The sequence below is a fragment of the Rhea americana genome, unplaced genomic scaffold (assembly GCF_003343005.1).
Source record: "Rhea americana isolate MKP2758 unplaced genomic scaffold, rheAme1 scaffold_18, whole genome shotgun sequence".
Classification (NCBI taxonomy): domain Eukaryota; kingdom Metazoa; phylum Chordata; class Aves; order Rheiformes; family Rheidae; genus Rhea; species Rhea americana.
In genome coordinates this window covers 679,626-699,289 of record NW_028185927.1, presented here as the reverse complement: position 1 = coordinate 699,289, position 19,664 = coordinate 679,626, and the positions used below count along the sequence as shown (strand labels likewise).

The window sequence follows — 19,664 nt, the reverse complement described above, 5'->3', positions numbered from 1 at the left end:
ATCACTGGCTGCTGCTTCCCTTCCCCAAGCATAGAAGTTTGTATCCATTAATTGCAGTGACAGTGGACATGTATCTAAGTACCTAAGACTGGATGGACTGATTAAACCAAGATCCAGAACCTAGATGGCTCAGTTATTACATTAGGCCACCAGCTTACAGGGATTCATAACTGTTCTCCAAATTTTGCGGTAAGCACATTTGAATATGGCTGTCTCAAATCCCAGTGAATTTTATAACATTTGATTTACTGCCCAGCAGGAAAGGTGTACTCTGTCTCCTTGAGGCCAGGTTTTGTACAAGGTACAACCTGACTTAGGTGTTTAATGCAAAGAGAGGATTCATGACTGTGAATTTTGAATAAAACATAGCATTATCCTTGAGCTGATAGCTGGAGACTTGAGTGCCTCCCTCAATAGTTCCTGCTAGCTGGTTTAGATATGTACCATCTCAGGATCCCGGGAAAGTCAGATGGATTCAAATGCTTGCTGCCACAGCTGCAAGGCTTAATCAGGATGGGGTGGTTCAGCAARGAGAGAAATTCAACACTCATCTTGTTTTCAATCCTTTCCATCTTCAGAGTGAGGTGCAACAGCCCACAGGTTGCAAACTACTGAAGTGGATGGCAACACGGAATTCACAGTAAAATAATACCTGTTGCAAACTCTTTCTAGGCCCTGCTGTCCTGCCATTTGGTTGTTTGCTGGGCACTTTCAAATTTCAGCCGGGAACCCAGACTAAGCCTGGGAGCTAATGGAGAAGATAACACAGGTAGGGGGAACACTAGGCAGACTCTCTGGTGACTGCGCTTCTTAGAGCTGTTTTCCTCCAGTAGTGAGGGATGCCTTGAACTAAATGGCTGGAGTGAGGGTCTGCTATGCCCTGCCTGTTGGTGCAGCCTTAAATACTGTATTTATTCAGGCCTGCAGACTCAGCTGCTGCCTGTGTTGGAATTTCAGTGACCATCACTAGGACAATCTGCTGTTGTTCACATAGCTTCTACATCCTTCTGCATCAGGCATCCCTCCTGGGAAGCGTCCCATTCCAAATCCGAGATGTCCTGACTGCACCAGTATGTATCTAAATCTAAGCCTGGGCCTTCTGTGCAGTGTCGCACCGTGCTAGTATACAAGCAGCTCCAGCAGCCTGTTTCTTTTACATGCTTTACATGTGCCAAGTCAGAAAACGTTAGTTTTGCAGAAAGAAAACAGCTGTTTATTTTATTTTATTTGAATGATGGTGTGGATTTTAATTCAGCRAAGGCATAAAGTATGTTGGTAAATTGTGAGTGTGTGTAGGTGGCTGTGTTAGTGGGCGTAGGAAGCATATGGGAGATACTGTAGCATGAAAAAGCAACCAACAGAAGGGTTTAGGCAAGTATAAGATAAAGCAGACTTCTCCTACACACATTTTAACTCTCTCTCTTTTTGGCAACAGTTCATGCTACAACCTTTTTTCCTCCTGCCCACTTAGTTGATAAATTATACTCAGACCTCTGTATATATTTGCTATGAATATAATTCTTGCATTTACAGTTCCAGGATTGAAAAAGCAATACAAACACAATAATGTTAGCAGTAACACAAAAATCAACACAAAACTAAGTCTGTGGAAAGTCATACAGTAGGGCTTTGTGTATTTGTTTGCAGTACACTAGTTTTCATACATTTACCAGGAACTAATACTGCATCCCCCCCTCCTTTATTTTATTTTTATTTTTGAAAAATACTGCAAATAATAACGTGAGAACAAATTTCAAGGAGTCCAGCCTCCCCTCTGGAAGGTGCCTCTGTGCATAGGGAGTCAGTAGTCATTGCTCGTTTGTGTGCTCAAGCGCAAGAGCCAGCTTGGCCGTTTGGGGGCAGCATTGCCCACTGAATATTTCGGGACCAGCCTTGAGCAGCGTGGATTGACAGGCACCCACAGGGCAAGCGATGCAGTCAAAAAAAAAAAAAAAAAAAAAAAAAAAAAAAAAATTGTGGAAGCAGCGTTAGAGGCAGAAGAAAGGCAGACGAGCAAGAAAAGAGTGGGAAAGAGAAAGCCCCTTTCCCTGCCTTTCCACCTAGGCAGTGTGGCACTCCTCCTGCGGGCACAGCTCATGAGTAACAGAAAAAAAGAATAATGAGGAATTTTTCTAATGCCTTTTGCAGTAGATTGACTTTGCAGTTTATTGATAAGGTCTGTTCTAGTGAGCTTTGSAAATCTTAGTTCAAGTTACTGGATTATGAAACCTTTCTGTCTAAAAAATATTTTGTTAAAAGGGCTTACATGACTTAGGAGCATCAATTCACCTCAAAATCAAAATAAGAATTACGTTTCCAGCTACTTAGGTGTGTTTGAAAAATGTACGTGGCATGCTYATACGTGGTAAAGGCAACAGAAGATACTTCAGTACTGACTCCCATTGCTGAGAGATGAGTAAAAGCAGGGAAGTCTTGCCCACGAGCTTAGMTCTAAAGCTATCAGATGCTTACAGTTTGTATTTTGAGATCTACCTGATGTAAAGGGACTAACTGCAAAGCTCTGCTTCTTTCTGCATGCCTGCTCATTTGTGCTTTTGGTCCTAATATTCACTTGGATGCRTAAGGTCCTCAGCAGTGACTCTGCCCAAGAAGAGCTAACGTTGGGCTTTCATTTGGTTGAACAGAGGCTGGATGGCACAGGTCAGTGTCAGGGAGAGAGGGGAGAAAACAGAATGAAAAAGGAGGAACAGGGACATAAAGGGGAAAAAGAAAGACAGAAAGGGGAGAAAAGAGAAACACAGTAGTAACAAAGAAGGAAAGGAGTTGTCCAAGGCCAAAGAGCAGAATGGCATACAACAATGCTGGATGAAAAAGATAAAGAAATTTTGTCAATTCTTCTGATCGATTTGGTGTTCTTAAACCTACAGCTTCTGTAAAGAAGTGATTACCTGAAACTCTTAGTATTGTTAAAAGCAATGGTTTCTGGTTTTCAGGATACAGAGAAAACCATGAAATTGTCAAAGAAGAGTGGTTCCAAAAGCCAAGATATACCTATGCTATGTACTGCTGTATACGGYATGTACCGCAGAGACAAACATATCTAGATAGGGAGTCTGGAGAGTTACGTTGCATCGGTGTAGGAGACACTAGCCTGCGCGGTGCTCCAGGCTCTGGGTCAGTCTGTACCTGCAGTTGCACCCCCATGCTATGCTGCAGTCTGCTCGGTAGACAAGAAAGCAAGTAAAAAAAACCTCCCACAGTGCTGGTTGTACTTTTAAAAAATCTTTGTGCTTCACAGCTGATTCAGGGCTCAAAATTGTCTACCTCAGCTAAGCAGTTAAGGGCCTAAACAGCATTGGGCATGTTCGCCTTTCCAATAACATACAACACTTGCAGAACACCTCGTTATACACCTACAAGTACTTACAAGAAAATCTTCACAAAACACTAACTCGTTACTGTTGCCCTCCTTTTACAAAAAGGGAAGAGGTTGTAAATATACAACATTGGACCATAGCAAAGTTCAATGCCAGCATTAGAATTACAGAGTTCTTGTCCCTCGGGCCTATGTCCACATGCATGAACTCTACTTACACTAGAAAGATAAGGCTCTTTTTTTCCCCCTTGATTTAGAGTGTCTCAAAGAATCACAGAAAAAATCTTTTAAATAGAAGCTGTCTGTCTGGCCAAATGTTTTAAGAGACAAAAATTTCATCAAAGTCTGCAACAGAAAGGTTTCCATGTTCCAAGGCTTTCTGGCGGTTTCTGGGAAAAAAAAAAGAAAAAAAAATCTGAATAGAAATTCTGACCTTTTCAATCAGCAAATGAACACTTCAATATGACTCCTTTCTGCAAAAAAGTACCACTACCACCACCACCAAAAAACCTTTAAAGTGTTTCATTTTCATTCAATAAGAAATAAATACAAATTTCAAAGCCTGATAGTTGTCGTAAAATGGAATTGAAGGCCTTTGGCCAGCTCTGCTTATACCTTGAAATCACTTTGTGACACATATCARAAAGTTTGACCACCCCTGATATATGTATATATTAGAGTGTGCACTCAGTGTTTGAAATGCAGTGGATGGAATTGCTCACAGCACATTAAGAATGCTCAGCAACGTGCAATTTTAGGGTCGCACTTTATGCTGTAAGACACATTGTGCAGTTAGCAATCTTTTTTCTCTCACTAAGCACACATTACTTGAGTTTTCTAGTTGAGCATACACCTAAAAGAATCTTTGCTTTTTTTAAAGAGGGCCATAAATTATCATCAAAGGCTGGGGTCTCAAATCAGCTGTTATTTGAACACTATCTGCTTCTTTTGAAAGTCCTATATCATCCTTACATCAATATTTTTTATAGCAAGGCATGAATTTAAAGGATATAAAGCCTACAAGCCCAATTAAAGAGGCATTACATACAAATTGCACATTTTCTGAATGTAGGTTTTTTTTTCATAATTCTTTTCTCTCACAGTTTTTTTTTTTTTGTGTGTGACCTTTCTTCATTTCCTTGGTTTATTTTCCTTTTCAAAGACTTTCAAAGGCAACTGCTTTTCATCCATTTTGCCCCCCAGAATAGTGATAGCTGCCTCCCCTTTACAGCAGTCTCTCCTTCACTTCCCCTGCTGGGTGCTGATACCCACCTGTCCTTTAAAAGGGGGCAAAAACAGCACCTGTCAGATAAGAAAGTTGCTCAGTGATGCGACTGGGTGAGTGTGTGATTGAGAGCGAAATCAAATAAAACCCAGAGCTGAAAAAATAATTTACTGTATGTAGCACAGAAGAAAAATCGTGATGAAGTCCTAAGCTAACTCACATAATGCTTTCAGGAATCAGAAAAATGACACTGTCAAAACACAACATTAGTTTTCAGAAGCCTCCAGGCAAAATTTTATTTATTTAAAGTTAGCTCCTATTTTAATAACAAAAAAGTGGCAGCATATTCTACATCAAAGAAAAAACTTTTCCTAATGTTTCCATTCCTCTTGTGAAGTACCGGAGCTGAAGTAGTGGAGCTGTCTTTCTCTAAATAATTACGTGAGTGGCARGATCTCAAACTGAGAAAGCTTTTTGCCTGCACTGGGGATTGCAGTATAAAGAGAATTGCATCTGGCTTGCCTAATCTGAGCAGCAAGATGGCATATTCTGACTTTCGGTATTTAAATAGTCTTTTAGGTTTAAATGGGATCCATAGCAATGGAGCAGAAATCTTGAGTCACAGCCTTGGCGCGCTGTCGAGCCGTGATGCAGGAGGCGGGCGGAGGAGCCCCCAGCCTCGGGCTCTAGCCCTCCGGTCGGGACCTCCGAGCCGCATCCCTGGCCCGCGCTGCGGCGGTGCCCCGGAGAGGCGTCCCCGCAGCGCCCAAGGGCGCGAGTGGCGGCTCCTCTTGCGGATCCCCCTCCCGCTGGGCATCCTCGCAGTCGGAAGCCAGACCAAAGCACATTTACGGAATAGTCAAAGCATTTAACATTTTATACCTTGTTGAAAGAATTAGAGGCACGTTTTTAGATGCATTTCCAGATCTCTTTCCTGGAAAGTCTATTTATGCCTAATAGTTTTTCACACATTAATCTTTTATAGATACAACTAGCAACAGTGAGGAGACAGGCCAGGGTCCATTGCTTCAAAGACATCCTATAAATAAAGAATAATCCCCTTAGGTCCCTAGCCCTTTTGTTTGCCTTTTTAGCTCGTTTTCCCTACTAGTTCCTACTAATACTATTCCTTGGGCATTGACTTCTTTCCTGTATTTCTCTTCTATTATTTCATACTGTTTAACACCTCCTGCTTTGAACCTTAAGAGATCCAGCTCTGGAACTGCGAGAATCTGGTTCAGTTGCAAAAGACTCCACATTTGCATGTATCTGGGTCTTATTACAGAATGGCTGGCTCCGAGTGGGAGTAGGCCTGAACTTTGTCGCAACGAGACAACTCTTACATCTAAGAAATTTGTATGGATGTGCGAATATTGAGAACTATCAACAGCTGTCAATAACAGGAACTGCAGAACCACRTGAACTCCTGCCTGGCAGAGCCTGAAGAGCGATTTTCCCCCTCCATCGTGGCAACAACCTAGGTGGAACWAGTCTTCTCAGGAGTAACAGAACACGGTAGGACTAAGTGCTGGCTGAAGTCTCTGCRTGGTGACTGTCCCTCCTCAGAGGGACATCCCTCTGCAGAGAGCAGAGCGGCTCTGCTCCGAGCAGCAGAACCTCAGCGACTCAGCTACGTTCACACCGCAGAGAGGGCTTGTCTGCGCCTGCGGGTGCTCCGGCGCTGGCCCAACAAAACTGTACCCGTTGGACTTGTAAAGCGCTTTGGGATCATCCAGGATGATGCATGCTATAAAAAAGTAKCATTAATGTTACTAGATGTATTATATAGACTCGTCCTGTGATCTGTGACTGCCGCAGGTAGCGTACCGGGAGAAAATCTTTCCAGATTGTACAAATGCAAATTGGTATCTGTGAAGACATTCAATACTGTTTCCATTACAACGTCATTTTCACACCTTTGTGCACTTCTCACTCTGGCTAAACTTTTTGTTATTCCAGGTTGTGTGACTACAATATAGTGTTTTTTTTTTTTTCCTTAAAACCTTTACCAGGGTGAGAAAACATTATTTAAAAGATACAAATAAGGAAACAGAGCTACCAGAAAACTGATGAATTTGCTTAAACTCAATCAGTAAGGGGGTGAGATGATCCTAACCTGTCTCTTGACTCTGGAGTCTCCTGACAAGTCACTAGATCACAACAGCTGCCAATTTGTTCAGAGAATTTAGTTCAGAATTCCCCCTCCTGACCCTAAACCACTATCTTCTTCTGATTTGAAGATCTGCATAATTTAGAGAAGTTCTGGAATTTCTGAAAACTAGGAAAACAAAAAGTGAAATACGACCTATTCTGAGCACATCTGTTTTTATTGTGAGCAACGAGTCTTGCCAAATGGATTAAAATATGAAAACTATTTCAAAATGCTTTAGGATTAAATGATTCAGTCACAAAACAGYAAAATGATAGGGAATGCAGGATGAGCAGACATAGCTCAAGGAATGGTTTTCAAAGATTTCAAATGAAATGGAAAATCAAGGCAATGACAAGGAGACTGCTACCAGTGACATATCCTGCGAGAAGAATGCTCTGAACAACCCGACTCTTTGGGAGTACGGGGCAAAAGGAGATAGTGCTCTAAAAATGAGAGAGGCAAGAAACCACAGGCAAAGCCTAACCATGAATTAATCCAACAAAAGTTGAAGCCAAGAAATTGTGAGCAGTGAGTCATGAGTAAAAGGGCACTTGCATGTAACATACGGGTTCAGTTCACAGGTACCCAGTCTGTTTTTTAAGATTAAAATTTAAAATATGTCAAAAATATTCAGTGTTCAGATGAAAGTTGAAAAAAAAATAAGCTTTCAAGATCTCAAGTCTGTATTTTGAATGCTTGGCTAATACATCAACACAGGCTGCCTTGCCAAAAATATTAAAATACAACTGAAGACATCATAAATTAGTAAATTGTCAAGTATTCTTAATACGTATTCCCAATGCCAGACATTTATAATAGTAAAAGCAGGTTACTTAAATGATAAGTGCCAGTTAGCACTCAGAGAGATCAGGATAGTTTCACTTTAACACACAGTATAAACTGTGTTTGCTTCAGCAAACCCATTCTGAGAGAAGTGACAGAGATTTAACTTGGACACATGAAAAGTTTCTGTTTTAGGATTTCAGTGTTCATTTGGAGAACTATTATACCATACAGTATAAAGCTTTTATTAAATCAATGCATTCATTTATTTGAAATAAAAGTTTTATTCAATCACTGTATTTTGATAGACTAGACTAGTGCACACAGACAGGAGATAATGGATTGAACAGAATGTCCTTGAAGGAGAATAGCTGCTTCAGATCACCTCCCTAATACTCAGGAGACCTTCTGCTTCCAGTGCCTGCMAGCTTTCTGAAACCTAGGAGGAAAGATGCACCAATGCTATCTGGTGTAACAAATCAGCTCCTGAATCACCTAACTATAAAACTTGCAAGGAAAAAAAATTAAATAATCTCTGCTTAAAATATCTCAATGTCATTTTTAAACCTATTTAGGATGATGAGCTCTGGTGGCTTTATGGCAGCTTAGCCATGTGCATTGCAAAGGCTCACTGGCACTGTAGCCATTACCGGGTTTTGAAATGAGTAAAACACAAAGTTATTAAATCAGTTTTTGTCTTGCAGTCGTATTTGGTCAGTTCACTTTACCAAGCTTTAAGCAATTAAAGAAACTAATATATGGAGATTTTTAAAAGAGGTAGAAGACATAATTTCACTGACATAGAGATCTCTAACAAGAAATAACATGAAATAGATTCTTTTTGGAAAGAAAGAAGGACATAAAAGCTATATTCTAACACTTGTTACAGCAGAGAAAGGAGAAATCAAAACCCTAGCTTACATTTAAAAAAGATATTTTCCCAGGTATTACATAGCTTTGCTGTGTTTTGGGTGCTGGAACCTAGATTAATATGCTTTTTGTGTCATAATACGCATACAACACATTTCCCTCCAGGCTTAGCAAAAATCAGAGAAACAGAAGAATTTTTATTTTTATATTCTCAAAACCAGCATCTTACCACAGTATATGAATTTACACTCTCAAGATTAACACCTGCCTAGGTAAACACTCAGCGCAGTCTGTCCTATAAAAAAAAATCGCACATATTAGCTGATTTTAAATATTAGCTGTCTTCCTTTCTTTTCATAAAACACACAGAATGTGTGCTTGTGTGCCCATCTTCCCTTCTCCCCTCTTCAGCCAGCACTTTTGTTACAAAGAAAATGAAAAAGAGCTCTGTAAAGCAACTTGTTCATAGTAGGGCCAGGTAATTATGATGAAAGTAGCGCAGCATAAAGCAGATGAAAAGGTGTTAAGACATTTCTTTTTGTTATAAAAGTCATTAGGTCTCTATACGGAGCAGCACTTTGCTCATCTATCTGGCATATCAATGTTGAACAAATCGCCACATTCACACTTAAAACTCAGCAAACCCAGCTTCTAACTTTAGTTACTCAAACTATTTCGAGGTTGTATGAAGCCTTTCAAGAAGAAGTCAGCTGTTCACAAAGTAAACCTGTAGAAGTTCTAGYTGTCTCAAGAAAAGGATTTCTTTCTGTCTGGAAAAAAAAATATATGATTGCATCATTTTTTACATCAGTGAATTCTGTTACCATTTTCCCATGCATCCACACCGGGAAAAAAGAGGCTAGTTCAAGGCACGAAACCTCCAAGGGAAGCYGGCTTCCTTAGGAACAAATAGCCTGCCATCTTAAAATACACAGTATAGTGCAGTATAGACAAAGTATAGGAGACATAGTCAAACTCATGCCATCTCTTTGGCTTCCGCATGTGTCTATGAAAAATTGTGCTTCATCATCCTTTCTTCAAAAGTATTTTTTCCTTCTTTAATTTCATTTTAGYCCAGCTTGTGCCACATTGAAAGAAATAAAATACTGGTATTTCCAGAGAGAGGTAAGAAAATTATTTAGCCTTCTAAAAGACAGACAAATGCTGCATTTCAAATAGAACAGGCACATTCAGGTCTTAACAAGTTCTTTTCTGATCATGGGAAAGAATTATGATCAGATATGTTTAAGTCTAACCTAAAAATGATGCTTTATGTTAATATACTAATGTATTGTTAACAAATTATTTTATGTTTTTCTTAAGAAACTTAATTTAATTCATCCATGTATTTATACACTGCTATATAAGAAGTTCTGTACCTTCTCCCTCCTTCTAAAAATATTTGTATAACTGTGACAAAAATCATTCTTATTAAAGAGGGTGGCAGCTCTGCTACATCTCTTGATGTAACAGTAAAGAATAGTGACATTAAACAATCTCATTTTCAGGTAATAATCAGCATAATATGCTGGACATGTGAAGCATCTAGGAGAGGAAGATCCTCTTATCTTTAGTCACTGGTTTGGTATCAGCTGCCAAATGCGTATCTGGTGGCGGGGAAGAAAATGAAGTGGTAGTGCTAAATTCACCCCTCAGTCACCCCAATRTAAACTTGCTGTCATACCGTTGACTTTCGCGGAGTTATCTCAGATATATGCTGGCAAAAGAGAAGGCCAGCTGGAGTACTGGTTATGTAGCTCCAATGCTCACACACTGGAAAAGAACCGAAGAGAATACACAGATATAGAACATGGGCATAAGTTTGATACTCTTTCTTCAAGGTTTAATTTTATAGCCTTTGCCTGAAAATGAAATTTCTSTACAGTGCCCTACTGCCTCAAGCTAAGTCCAAAAGGCTTTCTTTCCTACACACATACTTTACCATGTTATGAGCAACATATCAGTTGCAATGAACTCAATAGAGGCTTCTCCAATGTGTCTGAGCCTGCTTTAATGAAAGCAGCAGTAAAACTCCTGTTGATTTTCCAGGGGAGATTGAAGCCCTGGGGGATACTGCTAGCTCTGAAATAAGAGTTCTCTACCAGATACACAGCACAAGGATACTCACTATTGCATCTCAAAGCAAGATGGGAAATCCTACAGTTTGACCATCATCTCAATTATTCACTTTGGTTAAATGTGCATCCTGAAAACTCCTGTGAAAAATTCTTCCTCAGAGCAAGAAAAGGGTTAAAATTAGGCCACAAGTAAGGCGCTCAGGAGTTGGCCTGAAGTCAGAAAATTCACTGCCAAATTGAGAGCAAATAAGTCTTTAAAACAGTATTGGAACTAATGTCCTGATTTCACCCACCTCCATCCAAAAGATCAGAAGTTAGATCAGATTAGTGTCACCAGACCTAAATATATGAAACAAAGAACTGATAGGATCAGAGCAACTGCCACCTCCAAAGGGCCCCCTGCTATTMCTATAATCTATCTAAGAATAAGGGAGAAAAAAGCACAATATTAAAAAATCACCTTTATTGTTCATACAAAGTTGACTGTCACAYATCATGAGGCATCATTAACAAGCTAAGTATGACTTTGCTTAATTCAAACAATGGTGCTTAATGAAAATACACAATGCAGTTATGGTCATTTATTTTCTTTGCTCTTTGCTGGATGGAATTTGTGCTTTGATAGTAATTCACTTCTTTTAAACTACTAGCTTAGCCAGCATGTTATATGAATGACTTCCTTTCCAGGTAAATCCATCACAGGTACTAAAATCAGAGCTGGGGTCTTCTTGCCCAGATGTTGTTCAAGGTATTCTTGCAGTCCTGAAACAGAAACAGAACAATTCATGAATCCCCTTTGCCTTTGTCTCAGTTTCTATGTAAGAAGTGTGCCATCTCCAAATACGCTTTTGAAAAGTATCGTGGAGTCACAATTAACAAAGGTAAGTGAAATGCAATTCTGATTTTTTAGTTTATATAGAAGGAATAATCACCAGCTCCCAGCTCCCAACCAACCAATCTCRGATCAGCTTTACATGTTGCACGATTCAGCAAAACAGTTAAAAGCATGCTGCTCAATTTTGAGTGAGTGAGTGGCCTGCTTATTACTACAGATAGAGCAAACTGTAACTGAATGCAGGTAGTAAAGATAGCTAAGGATTAATGCAGTTGATACAACTGGTATTTATCTTTAATAAAGATATTACGTACCACTTGAAATTCAATTCCTTGTAATCTTTGATATTTGGATGATTTAGCTGCACATAGCTGTCTCTAAGTGAAACCCTGCTCTCAGGTTCCACTGAGATACATCAATGTACAAAGTTAAAATGGGATATTCTAAAAAAACATTGTGAACACGATTTCCATTTGCAATCCGTGGAAACATGCGGCATTGAAGATATAATGGAGGGAGTCCAGAGACAGCAACATACATGACTGCAGATCTAGATTTACAGAGATTCAGACTATAAAAAATATGTAATGCAGCTATTGATGGCTCTAAAGGGACTCATGTGACAGAAGTTTACAAACTCCAAGTCCATTATGGGCAGAGAATTGGTAATGGAGAAGATCTAACTAGGACAATAATGGAAGAAAACTAAAGAACCAAAAATTTAAAATGAGCACAAAGACATTCTGGACATGTCGCAGTCTCAATGGACATGCTGAAAATCCACAAAGAATCTTTAGAGAATACTGGAAAAAACTCTCCAAATGATCCTGCAGAAGACAGTTTCCTAATGGTAGGGAATAAGCTGCGTGGTTTTGGTTTTGATAAGTTATTTCTGTCTGTAGCTTCTGTGATTACAGCAATTCTTTATAACACTAAGCATTCTTGGCTAGAGCGGGTGTAAAGAGGGCAGAACTTGAAGAGTGTCACAGATTTTTTTTTTTCCCTCACTGCCTGTGAAACTGTGAATATGCAGTTCAGGCAAAGTGTTATCTCATATAGGATAAAAGAGGAAATTTGCTATTGTATTTACAGAGGCTAGCGCTGCTCTGCTGGCACTCAGCAGCAGGAATTAATGTAACAGTGGAAATGCTACCTACGAAATACCGCAAAGACAGCAGCAGTCTGCTGAAATTCTGCAGTTTTGTATTAACGTCATTGACGTTAGGGAGGAGAACAGAGGTGAACCTAAGATCAAGAGTCACCTCAAAGGTCAAAGGACTTCATGTTCTGTGTAACAAGCAATTCAGTYGATGTATCGCAAGATATTTAGCAGTGACTAACTAAGCATTAGCTAATATTTTCTTTCTCTGCTTTGGTTTCAGGGAATTTCATAGTTATGCTGGCTCAGAATGCAGTAAGTGGAAGTGGGTAAAAACAACATCTCACCTCAAAAATCACCAATTACACCCTATTAAAACTACAGTTCATTTCTTTCTTCCAKAAGAAATTGTGAAAATATAATTTCTATCTTTAACTTTTTCACAGACTTAAAAGCTATGAAACAGCACTAAAAATTACCATAAAAAAAACCTGGCTTTACTTTCAAAGGGAGAATTTGAAAATAAGGCTATCTGGAAATTGAACTGTATTCTTTTGCTTTTTGAGGTGCACAAAATAGCCATAAATATTTACATCTGAGCATTCCTTAGTAGACCTGACAGCCAGAAAGAGCCACCTTTCCAAAAGACCACCACCTTTTCTACTGCAAGCACAAACTGCTGCAGCAAAGCCTAAATGTATAATTGAAATATGGATGAAAATCTGGGGCATAAACCTCTAAATGTTTTATTATACATGTAAATCAAATAGTTTGATATGAAAACATTCTGCTTTAGATCTACATCTTTATACATTTCAAAACTTGTGGATAAAAGACTGCTCATTCAGATTTCACCTCCAAAGAGAAGACTGGATCATCTGAAAAACTAAAATTGCACTCTAAGATATCACAGAAGACAATGCACAATTAGTAAATCTGTGTCAGACTGTGTAATCATAGCYGATACAGTGCAAAAATTGACAGCCATATCTTTTACCTGCTATAAATAAAATGTGAGTTACTCCTCTAAATCCTCCATTACTAATTGCATATTTTTAACTATGTGACACTAATGAAGACATAATCTTTTTTTTAACAACTGCTGCAAATTATGCTTTTAGATAAACAAGAGTCTGAGTCAACAGTAGGAATTTTTTTGAAGTATGTATTTCTTTGTTTAAATACACTTAAGATTTCAAATATTTCTTTCCTATCTATTAYTTGTGGAAGTGTTTAAGTTGCATGCCATTCCTCTAAAAGTTGACCTTACAAATGAAAATGTGCAAAGGGAAGAGGTGGGGGTACAGTGGGAGTGTTTCCTGGAGCTCTAACAGGAGCCACATAGGTACCAGTTTTAAAATCATTTAATGTCTCCTGATACAGAATATTCATTAAAACACAAGCAAAAAAGCTGAGCAGCAAGCARCAAACAAGTGGTCTGTTTTGTGTATGTTTTCATTTCCTGTGACAGCCATCATTAATTATTATTACTATCTGAAATTTGCCTAAAACAGGTAAGCTTCACCCTGTAAGATGGATACCTCTGCTCCCAACCAAACAGCAGAAGCTGTGCACAGGTTTCATACTGAGCTTCGCTCTGCACCACTATGAATTTTTCTCTTGAACGAGACACAACTGAGAGAAGCGTGTGGAGACGAACATACTCACAACCTAGAATGAATAAGAGTAATTCAAAGTCTTTTCCTCTCTCACCAAAACTTCCAGCAATATTATTTATTCCTGCCATTCCTTTTTCAGGGCATGATAATGAGATCGGTAGTACAACGATCCTTCACACCAACCTAACAACCCTTCCATATAACAGGGCACAATTTAGAATGGTAAGTTATTGTTTTTAATGGTGCTTTTCGTGCTTAGTAGATAGAACAATGTCCTAGAAGTCTTTATAGGGTCATTGCAAATGACTAAGAAAATGTTTTTTACATTGATGTTCTTACTGACTTTGATAGGGTCTTTAGGCATTCTCCTGCAGTCCTCACACGTATGAGGCCGCAGAACACACCTGTATGTTTGCAAAACCAGGTCCTTATTATTGCTGACATATCCTGTTTCACTGGCTATTTGCAGGTGGGGAGTAATCTAATAGCCCACAATGATGAGGAAAAGGGTAACAAAAAGAAAGATCACATTTAGCCCAGTATATAAAAAAAATCACTTTGATATTACAACTGCTATCTTTCCTTCAATTTTTAACCAAAAGATATTGTTACATTGCTCAGAGCAGGTCTTTAAATCCCCGAGCTAATAAAGCTCTCCATTGCTTCAGCTGTATGGATCTGACATGCAGCGTGTACTTTGAAAAGACGCGTCACAGGGGATCAGGTTCCTAACAGTTGACTAAGAGTTCCAGTCCCAAAAGATGTGCCCCTGGTGTGCAGAGCACTTAACCCTTCGACCAGTACCAACATGACTATTCACAAATTATTGATGTCCCTAAATCCCTGGCAGATTGCAGACAGTTCTTGTCTCCCTTGAAGCCAAAGCATATGGTCACTAATGGAATGGATTAAAAAAATACATACACACATTCAAGGCTTTGCCACACGAATGTACAGCCACAGATACGGTAGGAGGTGATTGAACCGGACTGGACACTGTTAAATACACGATTAGCCTGTTGTTATGGATCATTTCCATTGATCTATATACAGTCTCACAGCAGAGTTTAATTAAAGCTGTCTGGAACAAGCATCTTCCTTAAATGATCGGGCAGTGCAGTGAAAATCTAAAACACAAGGAGCTGGAGACCCCCTCCCCCTCTGTCAAACTTCTAGCTGACTGTCTCTGCGATTTATAACTATAGCCAGGAAGGAAAATATGCTTTTAAGCAATTAAGCGTTTTTATCACTTTTTATGAGGCTTATGTGCCAGAGAAATCAGTTTAGGATTTTTTACAAACTTGTACTTAATATAAAATAATGTAGTTAAATGTTAGATTTTAAAACAGAATCAGTGCAATTCATTCATTCTATTTCAGTTAGCACCTTCCTGTACAAAATAAGAGCAAATCTAGTAAATAAAAATATACTGTTGGAATGTAAGGGCAAATTGTTTTCCAAAAGATGATTTTTTTGATTTTTTTTCTTGCAAACTTGAAGATTTTAAATGAAGAAAATGTGGGCACATTCCCCTACTTGGCTTTTCATAAAGTCCCTTATTCTTAATTATATCGTCAAAAGTCGGTCATGTTGGCCATTTTCCTGTTAAGAGACTGGGTTTTCAAACCTGCTCTATTCACAGGAAAAATTGAGGCAACATTTTGAAAAGAATTGTGCTTCCATTTTGACAACTAAACATAGCAGTTAGACCTTTAAAAATGCTAAGCACCTATCAGGTCCAGGAAAAACTGGCCAAAGACATGTTACTCTATGTTTTTACAAATTCTTCCCAAATTATAAAATTTGAAGTCAGTTTCAATTTTTTTTCAGGTGGGAAACACCCGTTTGGAAAAAAAAAAAAAAAAAAGAGGGAATTTGACAATAACTAAACATAAGAGATTGGAGGAAGAAAGTGCTGTGGAAACCAACCACCCCTGCTTGTTCATCCAGGCTACTACACTAATTTCCCTTAGTCCTTCAGGTTTTGAGCAAGCTACAGTCTGTCTTTGCCTACTTATTTATAACATCAGGACTGATGATTTGCCTACTTCTCATGAATAATCAGGCTGTAATTAAGTTTGGTTAAGCACTGTTAAAATGCAGAGTTCCATTATATGCTAATTGTTACTATAAATAAAACATCCAAACTGGTTTATACATTTTGATTTACCTTTGGCACCTTTTGGTATAGCAGACTAGGCACATTTCTGGAAACGATATAAGCTCCTTTTTGCAACACTGCTGAAGCACTTTGATCACTTGGCCTGGGATTTCTTTCTGAATAAGGGTTAACCAGCTGCTTTCAACTGTGGGGGAAGTGTTTTGCCAATGTAAAGGAGACAGATGACCAACAGGGATCTGGGTAAGGCTGCGAAACTCATTTTAACCTATGATAACACCAAGTCAGTCTTTGAAACTACAACATGTAAAGCAAAAGTATTAATGTTCTGTGCTACCTAACTTGGAAATCCAATGTGTTGCAAAGATTTCTCAAGCTGTGTCAAGAGTCTCTCTCTTCTTTCAAAATCAACATTTGGTGAATAAGCTTTCACTTTGCATGATGAATATGTAACAACATTTGTTTTTAAAAAACAAAATKGAATTGGTATAATTTGGACTTTTAAGAAAAGTAGATTTACCTTTTAGGCCTATTTGTAAAAAAAACCACATGACCTAGAAGAAAAAAAATGAAATTGCAGAGGCAGTTACCAGGACTGCATTTGGGAGCCAGTTCTCTACAAATATATGCCTAGTCAGATGCCATAACAGCCGTTTAGACCTGTAAAAGTTTGCACTGCATGCAAACAAGTCTTTCATAGAAATGTACTTTTTGGTACATTTTTATTACATTCCATTTCAATTTACCTTGCATTTACAGATGGATCTAAACTGCATAGTTCTATCTTTACTGAAGGACTTCTTGCTGCTCACACCAAACTAGTTTTAGTTATAAGAATTAAGATGGAGACCTGGACAGGCTGGAGAGCTGGGCAGAGAGGAACCTCMTGAGGTTCAACAAGGGCAAGTGCAGAGTCCTGCACCTAGGGAGAAATAACCCCAGGCAGTGGTACAAGCTGGGGGCTGACCTGGAGAGCAGCTCTGCAGAGAAGGACCTGGGAGTGCTGGTGGACGACAAGTTGACCATGAGTCAGCAATGTGCCCTTGTGGCCAGGAAGGCCAATGGTGCATGGGGTTGCATGGGGTAATGGGGTGCATTAGGCAGAGTGTTGCCAGCAGGTCGAGGGAGGTGATCCTGCCCCTCTGCTCAGCCCTGGGGAGGCCTCATCTCGAGTACTGCGTCCAGTTCTGGGCTCCCCACTACAAGAGAGACATGGAGCTACTGCAGAGAGTCCAGCGTAGGGCTACGAGGATGATCAGAGGGCTGGAGCACCTGCCCTATGAGGAACAGCTGCGAGAGCTGGGCCTCTTCAGCCTGGGGAAGAGAATACTGAGGGGGGATCTGATCAATGTGGACAAGTACCTGAAGGGAGGGTGTCAAGGGGACGGGGACAAACTCTTTTCAGTTGCCCCGTGTGACAGGACAAGAGGCCATGGGCAGAAACTGAAGCACAGGAAGTTCTGCCTGAACATGAGGGGGAATTTCTTCCCTGTGAGAGTGACGGAGCCCTGGACCAGGCTGCCAGAGAGGTTGTGGAGTCTCCTTCTCTGGAGATCTTCAAGGCCCGCCTGGATGCAACCCTGTCTACCATGCTGTAGGTGACCCTGCTGAGCGGGGAGATTGGACCAGATGATCTCCAGAGGTCCCTTCCGACYGTACTGATTCTATGATTCTATGATTGTCAAGTAATCACATAACAGATGAAAATACAGTTTGTATTTGAAACACTAATGTCAATGTTAGCCTTCTCCTTCACCCTGCCCCTAATACTAAAGAACCATTTCAGATTGCCACCTCTCTTGGGAAGGACATGTTTATCAGCATCCAGACTGATAGGACTCAATGCCTTCTGATGGCAGAATACTGCGAGTTGGAGGCACAGAAACACACACAACAGGCTAGCACCTCACAGAGCAGAACAGTCATCAAATGAAGTCTCTGACAAAAAAAAAAATACCGTAAAAAGAAGATATTTTACTGCTAGTGTTGTTTGTGCAGTGGACTGCTTGTTCCTTTGGAAGCTACCTCTGCTGTAGGCTTGAGCAGGTTTTACTGTATCTGCAGCAGTGTGAGAAACTCTTCTTACAGCTCGGCAGAGGGAGAGAAGCTTCCTGCGTGTCCCTGCATACCTTCCTGTCAGCTCCTGAGCCCAGGATCAGGGAGGAAAAGTTGCAAGCGCACTGGAGAGCTGTCGTGGTCTTCATTTGTTAACGGGAGACRTTACACAGAGAAATGATTAGCTTGCTTTAATCTAAACTCGCTAGTCAGCGAGGGTGGCTGTACTCTGTGCCATCGGAGGGGAGTGGAGAGGGACACCCAGCCTCCAATGACCAGCTCTGAAGGAAYCCAAGGTCACCCATCCCCTTCCCAGTCTCACCAGCTTCTTTGCTCTTCCTCCTTGCTTAGACAGGAGAGTGGGAAGAGAAAAGGGTTCACTCATCATCAGGGAGGGTATTAACATTACGGGACCTTTACTTTTCTAGAGCYGAGTCATTTGGCTGAGTAACAAGGAAAGTTTTTTACACTGTAGCTAGTACATTTTTTAGCATTTGAAAGAAAATTAGTAGACAAAAATGTTATTTTTAGCGGTGGTTCAATTGTGGGCCTGTCAGCTTAGGCAATGCATCTCTTTTATCAACCTTGTTTTGTTTTCAGAGCAAAGTTTGCTTAAAGACTAATTTCAGAAAAGTTACTCCTTGTGGGTGTTAATTAGAGCTTCCTGGAGTCTGCAGGGTTTAGCTTACGATCCTGTTCACTTACTAAACCCTGTAATTCAAGTTACATGAGGATGGGAAGGAACCAACCCCTTTCTATTCTTCTGAAGGTTCTGTTTAACAGATCATGAGAGAACCTCTCTCCTTGGCTTCTCTAATATAGAGTTCTGATCTCTCTCCTTTCCTAAAGAAAATGAAAAACTGTATCTCAYACCTGTAAAAAGTTGTCAAACTGATGAACTGAGACACATCCTTAGAGCTTAAACATGGGACAGCTAAACTTTAGGGAACCTCTGCTTCTAAATAACGTCTTCAGTGATAAAGTGTACTATACATCTTAGAAAAAATAGCTAAGCATTTGTTCCTTTCCCCTGTATTTTTCTAGGAACAGAGTACTGTCATTCTGCAAGAGAAAGTCCCTGACATATCTCACCACTGACCCAGGGAGCAGGCAAGAAAATCCTTTTGCCTTTCTTCTGTTGTCACACTAAGGAAAAGGCCAGCTACTGGTTCAAAAATCTTAAAAATGTGGTTGGGAAAAGGAGACTTCTTGGTTGGGGGTAATAGAGAGCAGACTGAAGTCAAGTTTATACATGATATGGTTATAACTAGGAACTTCATTATGAAATGAATGAAATGAAAATGCAATTAAGTACTATGCAAAAAGAGACATAAAAAATAACCCAAAACAAAACCTGATACAGAGTCTGCAGAGGATGATACTCAGCCACACCAGATATTTGAAGCTAGGCTAGACAAAACGTGAAAGAATGAAATAAAGAGAGCAAACCTGTGAAGGATTAGAGAAAATGACCAAAACGGTTATCCATCTC

At 39.8% G+C, this 19,664-nt stretch overlaps 1 protein-coding gene across 3 annotated transcripts in view; it reads right to left on the bottom strand.

Annotated features, from left to right (window-relative positions):
- Window positions 1-10,893: 10,893 nt before the first annotated feature.
- DPH6 (diphthamine biosynthesis 6) overlaps window positions 10,894-19,664 on the bottom strand; it is a 205,738-nt gene continuing 196,967 nt past the window's right edge. For all 3 annotated transcript variants that reach the window (XM_085301634.1, XM_085301635.1, XM_085301637.1), the window contains exon 15: window positions 10,894-11,207. In XM_085301634.1, the coding sequence (XP_085157760.1) occupies window positions 11,092-11,207 (116 nt within the window). In that variant the 3' untranslated portion in view covers window positions 10,894-11,091. The remainder of the gene's footprint in view (window positions 11,208-19,664) is intronic.